We start from the raw sequence: 17,018 nt of genomic DNA, 5'->3' as shown, positions 1-17,018 counted from the left end.
TCTTTGTTCAGCTAAATCTGTTTTATATTAAGTGTCACCCGGCCTGCCAGACGAGGCTTTTTTGCTGTAAATCTGTATGTTCAATGACCGATGGTGGCTTTGATTCAATATTATATCTCTTCTGAAACCCAGGGTTTTGTTCTGGTTTGTTTTGAATGGACCGGTTTTTATGTGAAAAAGGGGGAAAGTTAACGAGGTTGAGCATTTCCAAGACACCCGCATAACCACTTAACAGAGCTATATTGTGCTCTTCTCATGCATACTGAGAGTGTGTGTGTATAGTATTCTGTGGGTGTTCTTGTGTGCGAGAGTATGTACGGGTCTCGGTCCAGCAATGGCTCATGGGGGCCAGCCAGAGAGGATTGCGTGAGATTTCTTAACAGCGTCTGCAGAGCTATTTGAACAAAACATTTGATAAACAGATTGTGAACAGCATGTCTAAGTCTGATCCCGGTTCATGCGCGGCTCCTGGGTTTGAGTGAGTGTCGCTATGGTTATTGAGAAAGTTTGACGCCTGCAGAATGGTGGGCATCCAGAGCCGCATTTTAAATTACAACTGCACCAAAACCACAGACCCCCAAACCAGACGAGCTTCCCTGCCAGCCAGCCAGCAAGTCGGCCAACGAGCAAACACTGTCCTTCCAAAACGGCTCTCTCCTTCTCCTGTTTATTTATTTTAACGTCTTTGTCTTTGCTTTCTTCATTTCTCATAGATTTGCTTTGGTGTGAACATTGGACATTCTTCTTCTTCCTAGCAAAAACTCCATAAACACGCATAAACAGATACAGCAGACACACACACACTTTTCCTTAAATGACCAAAAACCAGAGCAACACTTTTGGTAAATGACTGTAAAACAGGAATTTGACTATCTAGCTATGTGGCTGCTAAACAATCACAGACGTCGGTTGGAGCCGAGCTGTTAAACAGAGCTGGTATCTGCACACACATGGTGCCAATGAACACACCTTTCTGTAAATACGTGTGACTTGAAGCCTGCTGTGAACTCCCCGATTACTCGCCAAACCCTGCTTCCAATTAACTGCAGTGTGTAATTCCATGTAATTTTGCAATTACAAAATGTCAGATCATTTTCAAATTAGAAAATGTCCACGCTTGTTTGAGTTACTGCTGTAAGCTTGCCGAGTGAACTCCCCTCACACTCTCGCTATCCATACCTGCAGAGACTACGACGATGTTTCACTCACACTGTCAATTCATTTGTATTATATAAAGCAGGGGAATTAAAAGAGAGAGATGACGACCCACTAAAAGAAATAAAATATTTTATTTCGTCTCTTTTGATTGGCTGAATGTCACCTATCCCTGTTATGGATGTGACTCTGCCGCCAAGTCTCTAGTCAAATGTGTGGAAAGTTAACAGATTGCAGTATATTGTTTTTCACAGCTACGAACCGTTTTCTCTACTCCTCACACAATTTCCATGCCTGATTCTTTAATACCATAACAGTTTTGGCAAACGGGAGAAAACTGGAGCTGAAATTAAATGTTGCCTTCCATAGTATCACAAAATACCTCCGCACAGTCATCAGTCTAAAGAGAGCTGAGTGGAATCCAGTCCTGGACACCTACCGTTGCTCACTTAGGATACGCAAACACACTAACCATCCTGGTTTCCTGTTCGCACCTGACCACGGTTGAGAAAATATTTGGCAGAGGGCGATGCGGTCATTTCTTCCAGTAGAAAATTAAAGTCAACAGATCTACAGGTTCTCAGGGCCATCTTAATGAAATATTAACCCAATGAAATACTCACCGCATACAGTGCAGCAGCTGAGAGCCCGAGTGTCTGCTTACGGGTTATATTTCTATATGTTTGTACCTCATATTTGGACGTATAAAATGTAATTCATGATCTCTTCTGCTTTCCCTAGAAACATGTCTCCTTGGCTGCCTTGGTTTCCTTTGGCTAAAGTGTCTGCGGCTGGCTTGGCTATAAAACACTACGCTCTTAGACAGACAAACTAATAAAACTAATCCTCACTGCAAAAAAAACGTTTTCTTTATATTGCATGCAGTAAAGCAATTTAATAATGTCAGCCCATAAAGAGTAAACGCATGTTTCACAAGGGGAAATTACTGTGCTTTGCAACTTTCAAGTATTTCAAATTAAAAACATTCCATCTGCGTATCTGCAGCTGTGTGAGAAAGCATAATGGCAAGGTGTCAAACCAACAACAGTACCTATTATTACTGTGGGTCTAAATTCTTTATCCAATCAAACCCGTCTGCAGGTCATTGATTCCAAGAAGTAAAACATATATTCTGCTGTTATTTCTCCTTCGCTTCTCGTAAACTGCAATCCAAGATGTATACAACCCAATAAAGCCACGTCATATTGAAGCATATTAAAAATGTCTTTCCTCTTCTGTTTGTTCCTCCAGTTCTTTGTGTGTGACATCTGAAGCTCAGGATGCTGGTGACCATGCTGCTGGCTCCTGTCTGTGTGCTTCTGATGCTCGGGGGCCGGGCCCTCGCTGGAGGCTACCCCCCCATCGCCCACATGAAGTACATGCAGCCCATGATGAAAGGGCCCATTGGACCCCCATTCAGAGAAGGAAAGGGACATTATGTCGGTGAGTGATACACTGCTTTACTTTGAGGTCTCACACACTTCCACTGGGTCATTTGACTGATGCCATGTAGAAATGTATTTATTAGGATTAACCCCTTGAGATGCACCATCTTGTTTTCAAGGGGGTCCCGACAAAAGCAACGTCTTACATACATACATGAACAAAATAACAGAAAGCAAAGCATGACAAAGAAGGACAAACCACGTACAGTCTGTTAAGTACAATTCATGAAGTAATACAATCGTAACCATACAACGATATGATTCAGACACAGAAGAAGCACTCAAGTAAAGGTAGCCATATTCTGCAGGTAAACGATACAACCCCATATACTTTATTGTCCCTGTAAGGACATTTTTGTTGGCTGCGTTCTGCAGTTCCACAACAGATACAAAGTATACCTACGTCATAGTACACGACAAAATACATAACACATGACAACTGTGTTAAAGTGGTAAAAGTACTGCATTCAAAAATGTACTTAAATCAAAGTACTAAAGACCTAGCATTGACATATACAAAAGTAAAAGTACTCAGTATGCTGAATGGCACTTTTCCGAATAATACCTTTTACTGAACGTTACTGAATTACAACAATCATTGCATTAATATGTTAACATCGCTGTGTTTCAGATGGTTAACGTTATTACTTTATTAGTGCCGGGTAGCTCGATACATATAGAAAACATCATCAGTTATTAGTTGAAATATAATATATTCTTTTATTGATCTTAACATTGAAAAGAAGTCAAAACAACAAGTAACTAATGTGTTCAGAGAAATGTGCTGCAGTAAAAAGTACAACAGGAAAGTCTTCAATGGAGTGGAGTAGAAGTATAAAGTAGTGCAAAACTCTAGGACGTACCTAAAGTGGTAGAAAGTTCAGTACGTAAATGTAACTAGTTACAATCCATCACTGAATTTAAGCATATATTATAGAGATACTTCACTCACTGAGGCAAGTCTTTGATAAGTCTCACAAATACCCAACTACAGTCAAGTCTTGATGTTTATGTTTAATTTAGAAAGAAATAGGTCCGAACTTAACGTTTTTTTTCTGCCGTCTGAATACCTCCTTTGGTATCTTGATAACTTGTTTTCCAATGTAAGCAATATGTAGATCATAAGTCACAGTATACACACACAGTATAGACGAAATACATACAAAATAAAATATATAAAAATAACTTCCTAGGAAGAAAATAGTCTTCAACATCGCATTTAAAGAGGTGATTGATATGGAGACCCTCCCTGGACAGACGTGTGCACTAAAGCTTCTGGGTTTTCGCGTCTCTCTTCAGGCAGTTGAAGGACGCCCTGAGGGTCCAGCAGCATTTGGTAGGACCCCAGTTGGGGCCTAATAGAGGCCTGATACCCACTGTTGTTCCTCCTGCCATCTGGATGCTGTTACCCCATTGTTTATCACATATTCTTTAGCTGTGGGATGGAGAAGAGAGTGTGAAGGAAATACATATACTGTCTAAGGGCTCAGGCAAAGGGGAACTGGGGAAGGGAGTGGGGGTGATAACCATCCTGAAAATGTGCATGCTGTCATTGCCATCATTATCAAATTTGACTCTAAATACCAATACAAGTGCTGGATCATATGAGACGTGTCTGGTGTTAACAGAGGCCCCTTCTTCAAAGCAAACCAGGGGGCACATTTTCATTTCAGTACCACAATATGATGATCGACAAAGACAGACTCCAGAAGTTGGATTCAGAGCTAATTTAGTGTTGAAACATTGCCTTTAAATCCCTCACAGAAACATCAAAGAGGTGCTAAAAGAAGTCATGCTTTCTGTACATGCTATTTCAAAGTGTGTTAGCAACAGGATTTACATTTGGAGTGAAACTAATTCACCATGTCGCTAGTGTGAACAAAATGCCTCTACTGCCACTCAGTGGTCATATGTCCACATTGCAACACCTTCCAAACAATTTATCAATTATTGTTCAACTAAAATACGATTTATGTTTCTATAATTTTCATAGGATGTGGTGTAATAATAAAATGTATGAATAAGGTCAACTTTTGTTTTTATACAGAATAGACCAGGGGTTCTCAAACGTTGCCATGCCAAGGACCCCCATAGCATTATCCTCTGGCGGGGACCCCCCTGTTGCAAAACATTTTTTAAATGATGAGTACATTATGATGGAAAATATGACAAATTAATCATACAGCTTAATATATTTTCTTAATATATATTTGTATTAATAATTAATAATCAGTTATTCTTTTGTATTTATCTTTTGTTTGTCATTCATTACATTCATTGTGTCTTCTGTTATAAACATTCTTAACACAATATTAAACAGTAATATCAACAGTAAAAATATTTTTAAAAGTGATTTCTGTCTTTATAATATTATATAATTTTGAACAGTAATATGAACAATTAACATATATTTTTTGCATTTTGAAAGCTACTTATGCCTTAATAGTATTATATGTAATATTCAACAGTAATAGTAACAATACACATATTTATATTCATATATAAACATCAATATTTGCTACATCCGTGCTCTCATCCAGCTGCAGAGCGAAATATTCACTAGCTCTCACTTGCTCCAAAAGCTGAGCAGATACTCAGTTTCACTCTCAGAAGCAGCAGCTCGATTATGATTGGCTTGAAGGGCGGTCGTGTGATTTAAAAATAAAAAATTAATAAATAAAAAATATTAAAAGATTGCCATCAAAGGACCCATAGATTGATAGATATGCAGTTAAGCGCTTTGAGCACCAGGAAAAGTGCTTTATAAATGTAATGTATTATTAATAACATTAAAAAAAAAATGTAACTTTAAAAAAAGAAAAAAAATCCCCTTTCCCTCAAACTTTGCGTGACCCCCCTGGCGCTCCCCCCCCCCCGGGGGCCCCCACTTTGAAAAACACTGGAATAGACAACCTCACAAAATAAATCTGACAATGTCCAATATTTAGTGTATGAACTTGTATTACCAATAGATACAAATAAATACTTAAAACATGTCAAATGTTTCAATGCAAGACTTTGTGTTGTAGAAAAAGGCTCCGTGGTTCATCTGTTCTCTGGTGCTCAAACCTGCATGAGCCATGTATCAATCTGAGCTGAAGAGCAAACAGTACCCCTTTAAGTTTGCTCTTATAAGAGCTTTAATACATTTCTTGAATCCGTCAGTTCAGATTGATTTGAAAACACGACTTGAGAGCAAGGCAACATGAACTGAAGAAGCCCCTTATTTCCTCTCTCTGTGTGATGTATGAAGGCGGCAGTGGAGCTGTAAACAAACAACGCTGAGGCTATAAGGCTCTTTAGATACCTGACCTCAATGTTTCAGATGGCACTCTTGCTTTTAGGCAAACCTCAAGTGTTGTTTTATGTAAATATTCATTCGGATCACACCTGAAATGTCCCTATATTGAACAAAACCTGTCCGTGAGAATACGTCAAAAGTAAAGCAAGATGTCAGATAGGCGAATAATTGATCATGTACACAGATGTGGTGTACATTTGAATACTTATTAAAAATGGTGGCTTTTTCTATCGTTTCTGCATCCACTGGATTTTAGCAATGAGGCTCAAATACTAGCAGGAACAATGGAAACACATTGCTGGAACCACACAAATATACACAACATTGTTAAAATGTGTCTTTTTCTCTAAGATCACCAATGTTTTCAATCTACTGATTAGCCTTGTACTGATGGTACTAAATGTACTTATATTCAAACCACTGCTCTGTAATAAATGTTGCTTATATGGGATCATGAACATTATACTATGAGAGGTATCTTTTTGATCATACTAATACACTTCTTTACAAGGATGCATTCTTGTTAGCTACCAGCAGGGGGGAGCAGAGGTCTTTAGTTACATCAGTGAATGGACTGTATAGGGAATTCCATGTTTGATCAAAACAGTATGTTTCCCCTACATCATACCCTGCTGTAGAGTTACAGGTGTAAGTGTATTGAAAGATCCAAGGTTTGGGAAGCCATGTTTCATATAATGCTCTTTGTAACTGTATTTTATTTAAATCTTAACGCTATGCATTTTAAATGATGGATACTTGTTGTTTGCACTTTCTTATACAATGAGATCAAGGTGAGCTGCCCTCAGGCAATATGACTTATACCCAGGCGAAGTGCTGCTGAAATGAGGTGGAACCCTGTTATAATTGGCCTGGGGAGATGAAGTGTTCTGCAGACAGAGCTTGTGTTTCTGATCTTTGCTTCCTGGAGGTGTTTCTCTTTCACTCAAAGAAAAATGACTTTTACACGTGGCATACTTTTTTCAGTCAAAATTATTTATATTTTGCATTTTACTTACACTTTAAAACCCAACTCAGTCAGCTAAAAGACATAAAAGGGAATTAATGCAATTATACATGTTCGTAACAACTGCTGATTTTAGGAACATATTCCGTTTTTTATATCAAGTGGAGACCGGTCCTCTGATAGGATTTAGGCTTTCATGACACCTAACATGCAGTCAAGAAAAATAATGAATTCATTACCTGAATAGGCAGTAATATTACTATAAACAGAGACTTACTAGAAATATAAAGACGTGAATTCAGAGGCCCTTTTCTAACGGACTACATTCCCTGTGACATTGTTTTTGCTTTAAACTGTCGACAATCAAAGGGTTTAATTGACATGATTGAAGTTTTAATTGTATTTCCTAGGGATTGATGTTGCAATAACAGATGATTATTTTATATCTTTACTTAAAGGTGGGGTAGGTAAGTTTGAGAAACTAGCTCGAGTGCGCTAGAATTTGAAAATACACAACCGGAAAAAATCTGCCACTTCCTTACAGAGCCCCTCCTCCAACACACGAACGGCACATGATCATTTTTTTATGGATTTTTTGTCAAAGCACTTCAGATATTCATTGCTATCGGGATGTTAAGAGCATTCCATGGAATATAACAAAAAGTGTATCTCAAGCCGGTTTCTCAAACTTACCTACCCCACCTTTAATTCACAAGTTTTCCTTCCTTCCTTCTGCCCTGCTTTGTTTTTTCCTTGAATATGGACAAATACCACAAAGGGATTTTTGATATATTCTCTCTTAAGTGCCTTTAAACCTGCTGTACTTTATCTCTACAGTGTATTGAGACTGATATTTTAAAACTCACTCATATTTAATGTAAAAAATGAAATTATTTGTATCTAATCCATCAATCTGTGAGTTGGCACTGCTGCACCAACGCAGTCTGTCCTCTAATGCAGGGGTTCCCAAACTGTTCAGCCTGCAACCCCCAAAATAACAGTGCCAGAGACAGGCAACCCCCCACGGGGAAATTCTACAGATGGCCAGTTCGCCCCTGAAAAATGTCTATGCACACGTTATTATTATGAATAATAATTAATTTGTAATCATCTCGCGACCCCCCCTCGGGGTCTCGCAACCCCCACTTTGGGAACCCCTGCTCTAATGAACCTCAATGACCGAGATATTTTACTATGTTACAGTCGGGATCATTATAGCTTAACTGGATGCAAACTTTTAAGGTTTGATGATTTTCTTCAAGGGTTTATTGATTGTCTTTTTATAAAAGTAGTATCCTTTTAAACACCTGACACTCCTACCACTAAGTGGCAGTAATGTGTAAAGTCCAGTGTTCACCCATCCTTAATTTCTTATGAGAAAACCAAGCAGTGTTGCCTTCTCAGTAGATTACAGGGGGGTATACTACGAAGCAGGATTTTCGCTTAGCCGGCTAACTTCAGGGAAAACTCCGGCTTTCCGGTCCTACGATGCTGGTTCTCTTTTTAGCAGGCTAGATCTCCATGGTAACTTATGCTGTGCGGCTAACCTGCTCCGGAGCAGGTTAGGTTGCAGGCTAAGAGATCAACTCAGTGAAAGCACCGCCTGCTGACCAATCAGAGCTCAGTGTGCGGAGTTTAAAGCGATCAAGTCATATTACAGGAGAAAGGAAATACAGAAAAACTGCCGTCGCAGGAAAGATGGCCGGCAAAAATCACCGACTGTGTGAAAGTGAAAATGAATAGAATATCACCTCCCATCTTCAGAGCAATCTGACTATTAGGCCTATAACATTAGCGTTAAGAAAGCTTACTTAAATATCTGCCACGACATAAGTAACCGGATCAGAGTAACATTAAGTACAGTCCGCGGCATATCACATCATAATGTATCATATATTTCCTTATCTGAGTCAGCTGAGCCATATCTGGCCGTGCAACACTCACAGTGTCACATAGCCTACTGTATGCAGAAGTATTATTTTAAACACTCGAGATAAATGTAATTAAAGTCAGATCGTGTTTTAGACGGGGCAGTGATATCATAAACCTGTTAATGTACGCATTCAAACTTGTTCTGTTACCAGCTGTATTCACCTTGTAGGTGCAACTATGTGGCTTTTATCCTGGATAAAGTGTTTAAGTCATGGATGTTTAAAGTTTAAAGTCTTCATATTTGTCTAATATTATAGTTGACTTTTCATTCAGGAAGTATGACGCTGCGCTGTCAGTACGCTTCTCCATGTTTGTGATTGGTCGAATGCTCCAGATACCACCCCTTTCATGTGAACGCGCACCTAACTAGATAGGACACGGCTGGCTTGAGCGATCCACTTGATAACCCGCGTCGTAGTACCGTTTAGCGAGAGTGCGTATGTTTTGGATTAGGCCAACCGGCTAACTCAAACATATCCAGGTTAGGTTGAACCAGCTTCGTAGTACAGGCCTCAGGTGGTTACTTGAATACCTCTAAAGGTGCAGCTGTATGCTACAATGTATCACATCTCATCACATCACAATACATTAGGGCTGAACGATATACCGTGTCATGGCAATAACCGCGATATGCGCATGCGCGATATTCACACCGCAGGGACGTGCGGTTTTATTCATTTAAAAAAAAAAAATGCTAGCGCACTTTAGCACAGAATTCAAAATAAAGATACCCTTATTACTTATCGAAACTGCACATACAATATATCCGATTAAAGCTGAGACTCCACAGATTATTTAAGTATAGTATCGAAGCGATCTGATCTCGCGACAGGGGAAGCAAACACAGACATCACAACACGTACCTTTTACGGAGCTTTTACGGGAGATTGTCTCACCGTAGCTGTCAATCTGATCAAAATACGTGTACAATGGCATTACAACGAGAAAAAACGCGGCTGAATCGGTTGATCCATAGGTTAATAATGTATCTGTGGCTTTGAAGCAATTGTTTATAATCCATAATTCCATTTCTATGTAAAAATCGGAGCACAAAAGTTAGCTGCTAATGGTAGCCACCAGAGTGTATGCAGCTTCCGGTTTTGGCTACGCGTCACTCTCACTCCTTATTTGGTAATGTGTGTGTGTTAGACTGCGCTGGACTGCCGCATAGCCAAGACCGGAAGCAGCAGCCACTCTGGTGGCTACCATTAGCAGCTAACTTTTGCTCTGTGATGTTTACATAAAAATGGAATTATGGATTATAAATGAAATAATTTTTTTATACAGAGACGTTAAAAACCTATGGATTAACCGATTCAGCCGCGTTTTTTCTGGTTTTAATGCCATTGAACACATCTTTTGATCCGATTGACAGCTACGGTGGTGAGACGATCTCCCTAGAAGCTCCGTAAAGGTACGTGTTGTGTTGTCTGTGTTTGCTTCCCCTGTCGCGAGTTCGGATGACTCAGTGATAATACTATATACCTAAATAATCTGTGGAACTTCAGCTTTAATCAGATATCTTGTATGTGCAGCTACGATAAGTAATAAGGGTACTTTTATCTTGGGTTCTGTGCCAAAGTCCGTTAGCATTTTTCGCTCAGGGGTCATTTAGATGCTTCTTATGAGACTTGTGTTTTGTTTTGGTAAAAATGATTTGTATCGTCAGTTAGCTGAGATTATTCCCGTTAATCTGGTATAACACATTAATAGGTTCTTAAATATTAAGATCCCCTGAGACACAGTGTCGTGAAAAAAATAGTAAAGTACCCGCCGGGACCTTGGGGCTTAACAGGTTAAAAAAAACGCAATATATATCGCAGGGGAACAAAAAACCGCAATGTCAGTGTCTTACAATAATTGCTTCCAACCACAATGAAATACATTTAGGAATGTATACATACTTAGTACATTAGCTCTCAATAAACCAACACATTTCAAGTGTAGATAAGGACTTGCATGTACTGCCCCACACACAGACACTGCACCTATTATGTTGTTACCATATTGATCAGTTTCCGGCTCCTTTTGTTTGGAAATACATGTTTATATTAACAACATGATTTCTTTTCCAGATATGCCACCCATGATAGAAGTGAAGGGGGAACCAGGCCCCCAAGGGAAACCTGGACCAAGAGGTCCTCCTGGGCCATCAGGACTTCCAGGAAAACCTGGACTGGGCAAACCAGGTCTTAATGGCCAGCCAGGCCTTCAGGGGCCTCCTGGTTTTCCAGGAATCGGTAAGCCTGGACTTCCAGGTCTCCCGGGAAAGCTTGGGCCAAAGGGTATGTCAGGGCTTACTGGTGAGGTTGGCCCTCGAGGTGAACCAGGTCTAAGAGGTTTATCAGGGCAGCCCGGCTTCCCCGGCCCAGCTGGCTTGTCTCTGAATGGGAAACCCGGACTTCCAGGCATCAGAGGCCCCCCTGGGGCTCAAGGGGAACCAGGATTAAAGGGTCTTTCAGGCCAGCCAGGAGAGCGTGGGTCTAAGGGTGAGCATGGACAAGGGAAGCCAGGGCCTTCTGGTATAAGGGGTCCTCCTGGGCTTAAAGGCAGTCCAGGACCACCTGGTCTTCCAGGTATTGGCAAGCCAGGACTGAAAGGTTTGCCTGGACTACCTGGTCTTAAAGGTGATCTAGGAAACCCGGGGGAAAGAGGAGAACCAGGAGAGCCCGGGGCTCCAGGTCTACAAGGTCTGCCAGGGCCAGTTGGGTTAGGAAAGACTGGGCTAGATGGACTGCCTGGAGGTCCAGGTCAAGTAGGTCCAAAAGGGGAGGCAGGGCAAAGGGGTTCTCCTGGATTTCCTGGGACCCCTGGCTATGGAAAACCTGGTCTAAGTGGGCCAAAAGGAGAGAAGGGCCATGGTGGATTGCCTGGTCTCCCAGGGGACAAAGGAGAGCCAGGAATGGTGGGCTCACTTGGGGAACCAGGCTTTGATGGACAAACAGGACCACCAGGACTTCAAGGCCCAATGGGACTCCCTGGAAAACATGGAATGCCGGGACAGAAGGGAGAACTGGGGCCCCAGGGCCCTCCTGGACTGACTGGCTTCAGAGGTGACCAAGGCCCGAGTGGATCCTTTGGAAAACCTGGCATCCCCGGAGAAAAAGGCCTCCCTGGGTCTATTGGTGCTATTGGAAAACCTGGACCCAAGGGTGAGTCAGGGCATATTGGCCTACCTGGAAATCCAGGGCTGCTAGGTGCTCCAGGGGTTAAAGGTGAGACAGGGTTTATGGGGACTCCTGGCTCCAGGGGTCAGTCAGGTATTCCTGGTCTACAGGGGCCCATGGGCCCCATGGGGCCCCAGGGGGTTCCTGGACTTAAGGGCGACTCCGGAATGCCAGGGCTTCCAGGCCTTGGTAAGTTTGGAGAGAAGGGACCAATAGGTCCTCAGGGTCCTCCAGGGAAACCAGGCCCTGCTGGGCTTAATGGTAACCACGGCACTCCTGGTCCTCCAGGGCCCCCCGGTCCTCCAGGAAATGGTCAAACAGTTGTTGCCGGTCCAACAGATTCACAGTTGGAAGGGGACGAGGTACCAGGGGACAGGAAAGTGCCTGCGTACAATCAAGTCCCCCTCTCGGCCTCCGTGGCTCCAGCCTTCACAGCCATCCTCTCCACACCGTTCCCTCCCTCTGCCATGCCAATCAAGTTCGACAGGACTCTGTACAACGGGCAAAATGCCTACAGCACTGCTACAGGCATGTTCACCGCTCCTTTATCTGGTGTCTACTACTTTGCGTACCACATGCATGTGAAGGGAACTAGTCTGTGGGTGGCACTGTACAAGAACAATGTACCTGCCACTTACACCTATGATGAATACAAGAAGGGCTACATGGACCAGGCGTCCGGTAGTGCGGTCCTTGAGCTGAAGGAGGGTGACCAGGTATGGATCCAGATGCCCTCGGATCAGGCAAATGGCCTCTATTCCACCGAGTACATCCATTCCTCCTTCTCAGGATTCCTGCTCTGTCCCACATAACCCTGTCTTTTCATTCAAACATGTTCCTGTAATGACACCTCAGAGGAGCCCTTAACCTAAAATACCTGCAGCCATAACAGAAACACAAAACCCATAGGATTTTATATATTATTGCCATCATCTTTATCCGTCTTACCGTCAGCAACATCAGCGAAAGAAAAAACAAACTTTGTGACTGAAACATGGAAAGATTTAAAAGGCAGGGGAAGGAATTCCATACTCTGTTCTTTATTTCAATGTCCTTCTAACGTGTTTTGGGTTGTATTTCATGTTGGTGTTTTTTAGCTTATATTATTTTAATTATTATATTTTCATAATTGTATTGTTATTATTTGGTCCTTGTCACCATTGTTGTTGTTGTTTATCAGATTCCGACTATTAAGTGCCTTACTTTGTAATGTGCTAGTAACAGACCTTCCCATGTGACTGCACATCCTGCCCAAATGCTCTGACATCACCAGACCCTGGGGGGTGATTAGATCCTCCGGCTGCAGTCATGTCCCCCTTGTGTTTGTATTTAAACCGTGAATGGCAATACTGACATAAAGAGCAATGATACAACATATCAAATATAGACAAACAATAGCAAAACAAGGCATTTTGTGCTGTTATACCATTTCTTTTCACGTTTTTTTGTCTGGCCTTTTTGGTACCCTGAACGATTGCTACGTTAAAATGATTAATGGGATTAAATCTTTGTTTTAAGAGCGAGATATATATATATATTTGACAATCAGTTGGCATATGTAGGGTGCTTATCTCTCTGCTTCTTTCTGAATTCAGTAGGCGACCATTTAAAAAAGGACCTTTATGTTTCTTATAATTTATTCAACTGTCCAGAAATGCCATTGAAGAAATACTATCCGACCTCACAGTATTATAATTATTAAATTTAAACTGCCCTTTTAAAGAGGATAATGCAAGAACAATTCCCTTTTTAATGTTCAGGACAATATGTATTCATACAGATAATGTTTACATGCCATAGAATAGATACTGGAATGAACTGCAAATTGGACACAATTCTAACTGTATCTATGGTCCGTTTCCCAAATTCCTGAAGTTACTGCTTTCTGATGCTACACTACCCATCAATAAATCAGTATCACATTGAAATGTAAGTGAGAAATCTTTATATGAATGCTATGAAAGCCCCTCATCATAAATATATTTGTTATAACTCCTAAGAAAAACAGGGATGCAAATTCATATTAATTCCCAAACCATTGTGCCTAAAATATCTGAATTATGGTTTAGCGTAATGTAACATCCGTGGCAACAAGGACAGGATGTTTCAGAACCAAATTAGAATAGAATATACAGCCGGAAATGAGAATGAATCTGCATTTACTCCACGAATAAGTAAAGGGATTGACTGAAGCCCACAGGTTGTGAAATACAGGTTGTTGTGTAACATTTAACAAACCTGTGCCAGATTTCTGGGAGAGTTGGTGGGCCAGAGATGAGAGTGGTGTATTTACTCATTTCTGCTGGATGAGGCATTAAAGATACATGCTGTGTGTATGTGTGCTTATATGTTGTAGTAGGTATACGCTTCTGTCTGTCACTGTGTCAATATACGTGGGTGGGTGTGTGTGTGTGTCTGTGTCTGTGTGTAGTTCACATTGTCCCCCTGGCATTGAGGTCAAAAGCACTCCAGTGAAGATAATAACAAACTTGGATGGAGTTAAGAAACCTTACAGTCCTGTTAATGTTACACCAGTAATTTGACTTTAAAATCTTCCGGCCTGTTCTGGGTTTTTAAGAAAACTCAACGCACTCTGTTGTTGCCTTTGCAAAGTATGTAACAAGTTATGAACTTTGTAATCGTAAGGAGTAAACGATGGGAGACAAAATCAACATATTGGGATAAGAAGACAACATTTACTTAACATAAATGACTGGTTAACACTGAACACTTTTGACTATTTTGCATGTTGGCTCAATGATGGTGTGCAAACGTTTTTATGTTGTACCAAATGATGAAATAACACACATTGTTGTGCAAGATATTATCAATGGTCGCAGATACAGAAGAGAAGAGGTTTGGGCAAAACTGAAAAAAGGGTAGCTTATATTACCGACTCCATGCCTTTTTACTTATGCCGCCTAAACGCTATCATTACACTGAATTTAGGACCAGCTTACACCTTGATGGAGGAATGTCAGCGTGCAGGAGGATTGTGCCAAACATTGAGCTTTGCAATCAGAATGAATGTATACTGTTTGACTGAAAAGTGTTAAATCATCTTTAAATCATCTGCCATGCTCTGTTAATATACATAAACAACTTTCTTTTGGGAAAGCAGTTCTAAGATAAGGCCTAATCAGTTTCAAATCTATGTAATGCAAACCTGCTCTTGTCCATTTCATTTAATGACATGAAAACACCTTCTAAGTATCATTATCGTTATGGGAGTCGACAAGACCGTCCAAGGCTCCTTATGTTGCCTTTTTTGTCGCCGTCCATGTTCCGGACATGGTGATGTGAGTTACATGTGGCTATAACTCTCTGTCCTTATCTTTTCAAACACAATGTCACGGGCGTGCAGAGTTTGCCCCGTGTGCAAATCATATACTAAGTAGGATCCATGTACCATCTTGATCACAAATGGCTTTGAAGTGTTTTTTGTTTTCTTTAAAAAAAAAAAAGATGTTAAAAAAAAGCCTTGCTTCGGTTATTAAGGGATATTTGTTTGTTTTAGTTTCAATAAATACAAACGGCCATTCCCATTTGCACATGAAATTAATGAAGATGTATTTATACATTTATGATAATTTAATAGGGATGCCAAAACCGACCACCGAAGCCTAGAACGTATACATGGTATTTAACAGCATTGACGAGTTAAGAGCATTTACAACATGTAGTTAGCATTCTAGAGTTGTTTGTGAAGGATTATTTGTGGACTTTTATTTTCTATTTGCGTAATGTACAATGTATCATCTTATAGGATTTTTGTGATACAAGGCTATTGCGTGCACTCTATGCAATAGAATTTGGGTATAAAATGCACTCTTTTTGATTTAAAATGTTTGTCTGCTTATACAAAATCTACAGTACTTGATTGTATTGATATCACATCAATAAAAAACCTTCTTGTATATCAGTGTCAGGTCCTCTCTGTTTGTGTACTGTCTCTGCATCTGGACTATATAACATGTCACTGGAACACACAGGAGTCACCCAGTATCATGAGTACTACTATTAGTTGTTTTGGTAGTATATTTGGTATGGAAATATTTTGCAAGTAAAATAATGAACACTAGAGGGAGATATATAATATATTAAAAACAGTATCAGGCCTAAAGATTTTAAAGATCCTTGTCTGATGTGCCAGTAAGCTCAGAGCCGCATTGATAAGTTTGTCCTTGTCAGTTCAGACCACACACAGATAAGAAGTGTGTGTTGGTAATTTGCTCTGCATGCACATTCATTTGTTGATAACCAAAAGTCCTCTTAAAATGAGAATAACATGAAACTGTGTGTTGGTGTTCCCTGTTTTTAGAAGCACAACAAGTAGGGGAAATTGACCGAAGAGGGACTTGGAGCAGTGTGTAAAACTGTAGTGGTATCCATTGAAAATAAATGGTCCAAACATGCATGTATGTGTGTTAACATACAGACATAATTCGACAAAAAACGTCAATAGAAGTAGAATTAGGCTACTTTAGACCAACCTTGATGTAGGTCCAAAGACTCTCCGATGTCCTACCACATGCGTTTCTTAGAAGACCAGTAGAACAACTTGATATGTGATTGGATACACACGCGGTTAGTTATATAATTAGTGTCACAAAGCAACATGTGATGATCGCAGGCGTACTAATGTTCAGCTATTTTCTGGAACTGTCGTCACCTTGCACCCGGATTCTTCTTACGTCGCTCTGACGCAAGAGCCTCCATGCTGCATTCAAGTGACCCCAGTGAACTCGTACATCCAGCCTGAGGACTTGGCGACTTGACTTGCTCACAGGTGTTTCTTATACATATAAATAACTGCTGCTGTAATATAGTTAATATGCGTAAAGTAATTGACAAACATTATGATACAACCATAGACTGTATACATACAGGGTTACAACAGTAAAGCAAATAGAGAAGCTTGCATGTCAAACACATGTCATGCACATGTTGGCAAGTAGGCCACTTAAAAATGATTGCAGCTTTTATGCTTCACTTCAGAGCACAACATAACCCAAACCTCTTCTCCAGTACTAGCATGTATGTTTAGTCCTACT

At 40.6% G+C, this 17,018-nt stretch overlaps 1 protein-coding gene and 1 long non-coding RNA gene across 2 annotated transcripts in view; one reads left to right on the top strand and one right to left on the bottom strand.

Annotated features, from left to right (window-relative positions):
* Window positions 1–15,881, top strand: part of col8a2 (collagen, type VIII, alpha 2) — a 50,719-nt gene extending 34,838 nt beyond the window's left edge. The window contains exons 2-3 of the mRNA XM_034094032.2: window positions 2,407–2,598; window positions 10,873–15,881. Of these exons, the coding sequence (XP_033949923.1) occupies window positions 2,436–2,598; window positions 10,873–12,776 (2,067 nt within the window). The 5' untranslated portion in view covers window positions 2,407–2,435 and the 3' untranslated portion in view covers window positions 12,777–15,881. The remainder of the gene's footprint in view (window positions 1–2,406; window positions 2,599–10,872) is intronic.
* Window positions 2,661–16,724, bottom strand: LOC139434841 (uncharacterized). Its single transcript, XR_011644152.1, has 2 exons — window positions 16,458–16,724; window positions 2,661–4,035 (listed from the first exon to the last, which is right to left on the bottom strand). It is a non-coding gene; the product is annotated as an uncharacterized lncRNA (long non-coding RNA).
* Between the last annotated feature and the right edge of the window lie 294 nt (window positions 16,725–17,018).

This window comes from Pseudochaenichthys georgianus, chromosome 11 (genome assembly GCF_902827115.2).
Source record: "Pseudochaenichthys georgianus chromosome 11, fPseGeo1.2, whole genome shotgun sequence".
NCBI lineage: Eukaryota > Metazoa > Chordata > Actinopteri > Perciformes > Channichthyidae > Pseudochaenichthys > Pseudochaenichthys georgianus.
The sequence above is the reverse complement of the archived record's forward strand: the minus strand, read 5'-3'. Positions and strand labels throughout refer to the sequence as shown.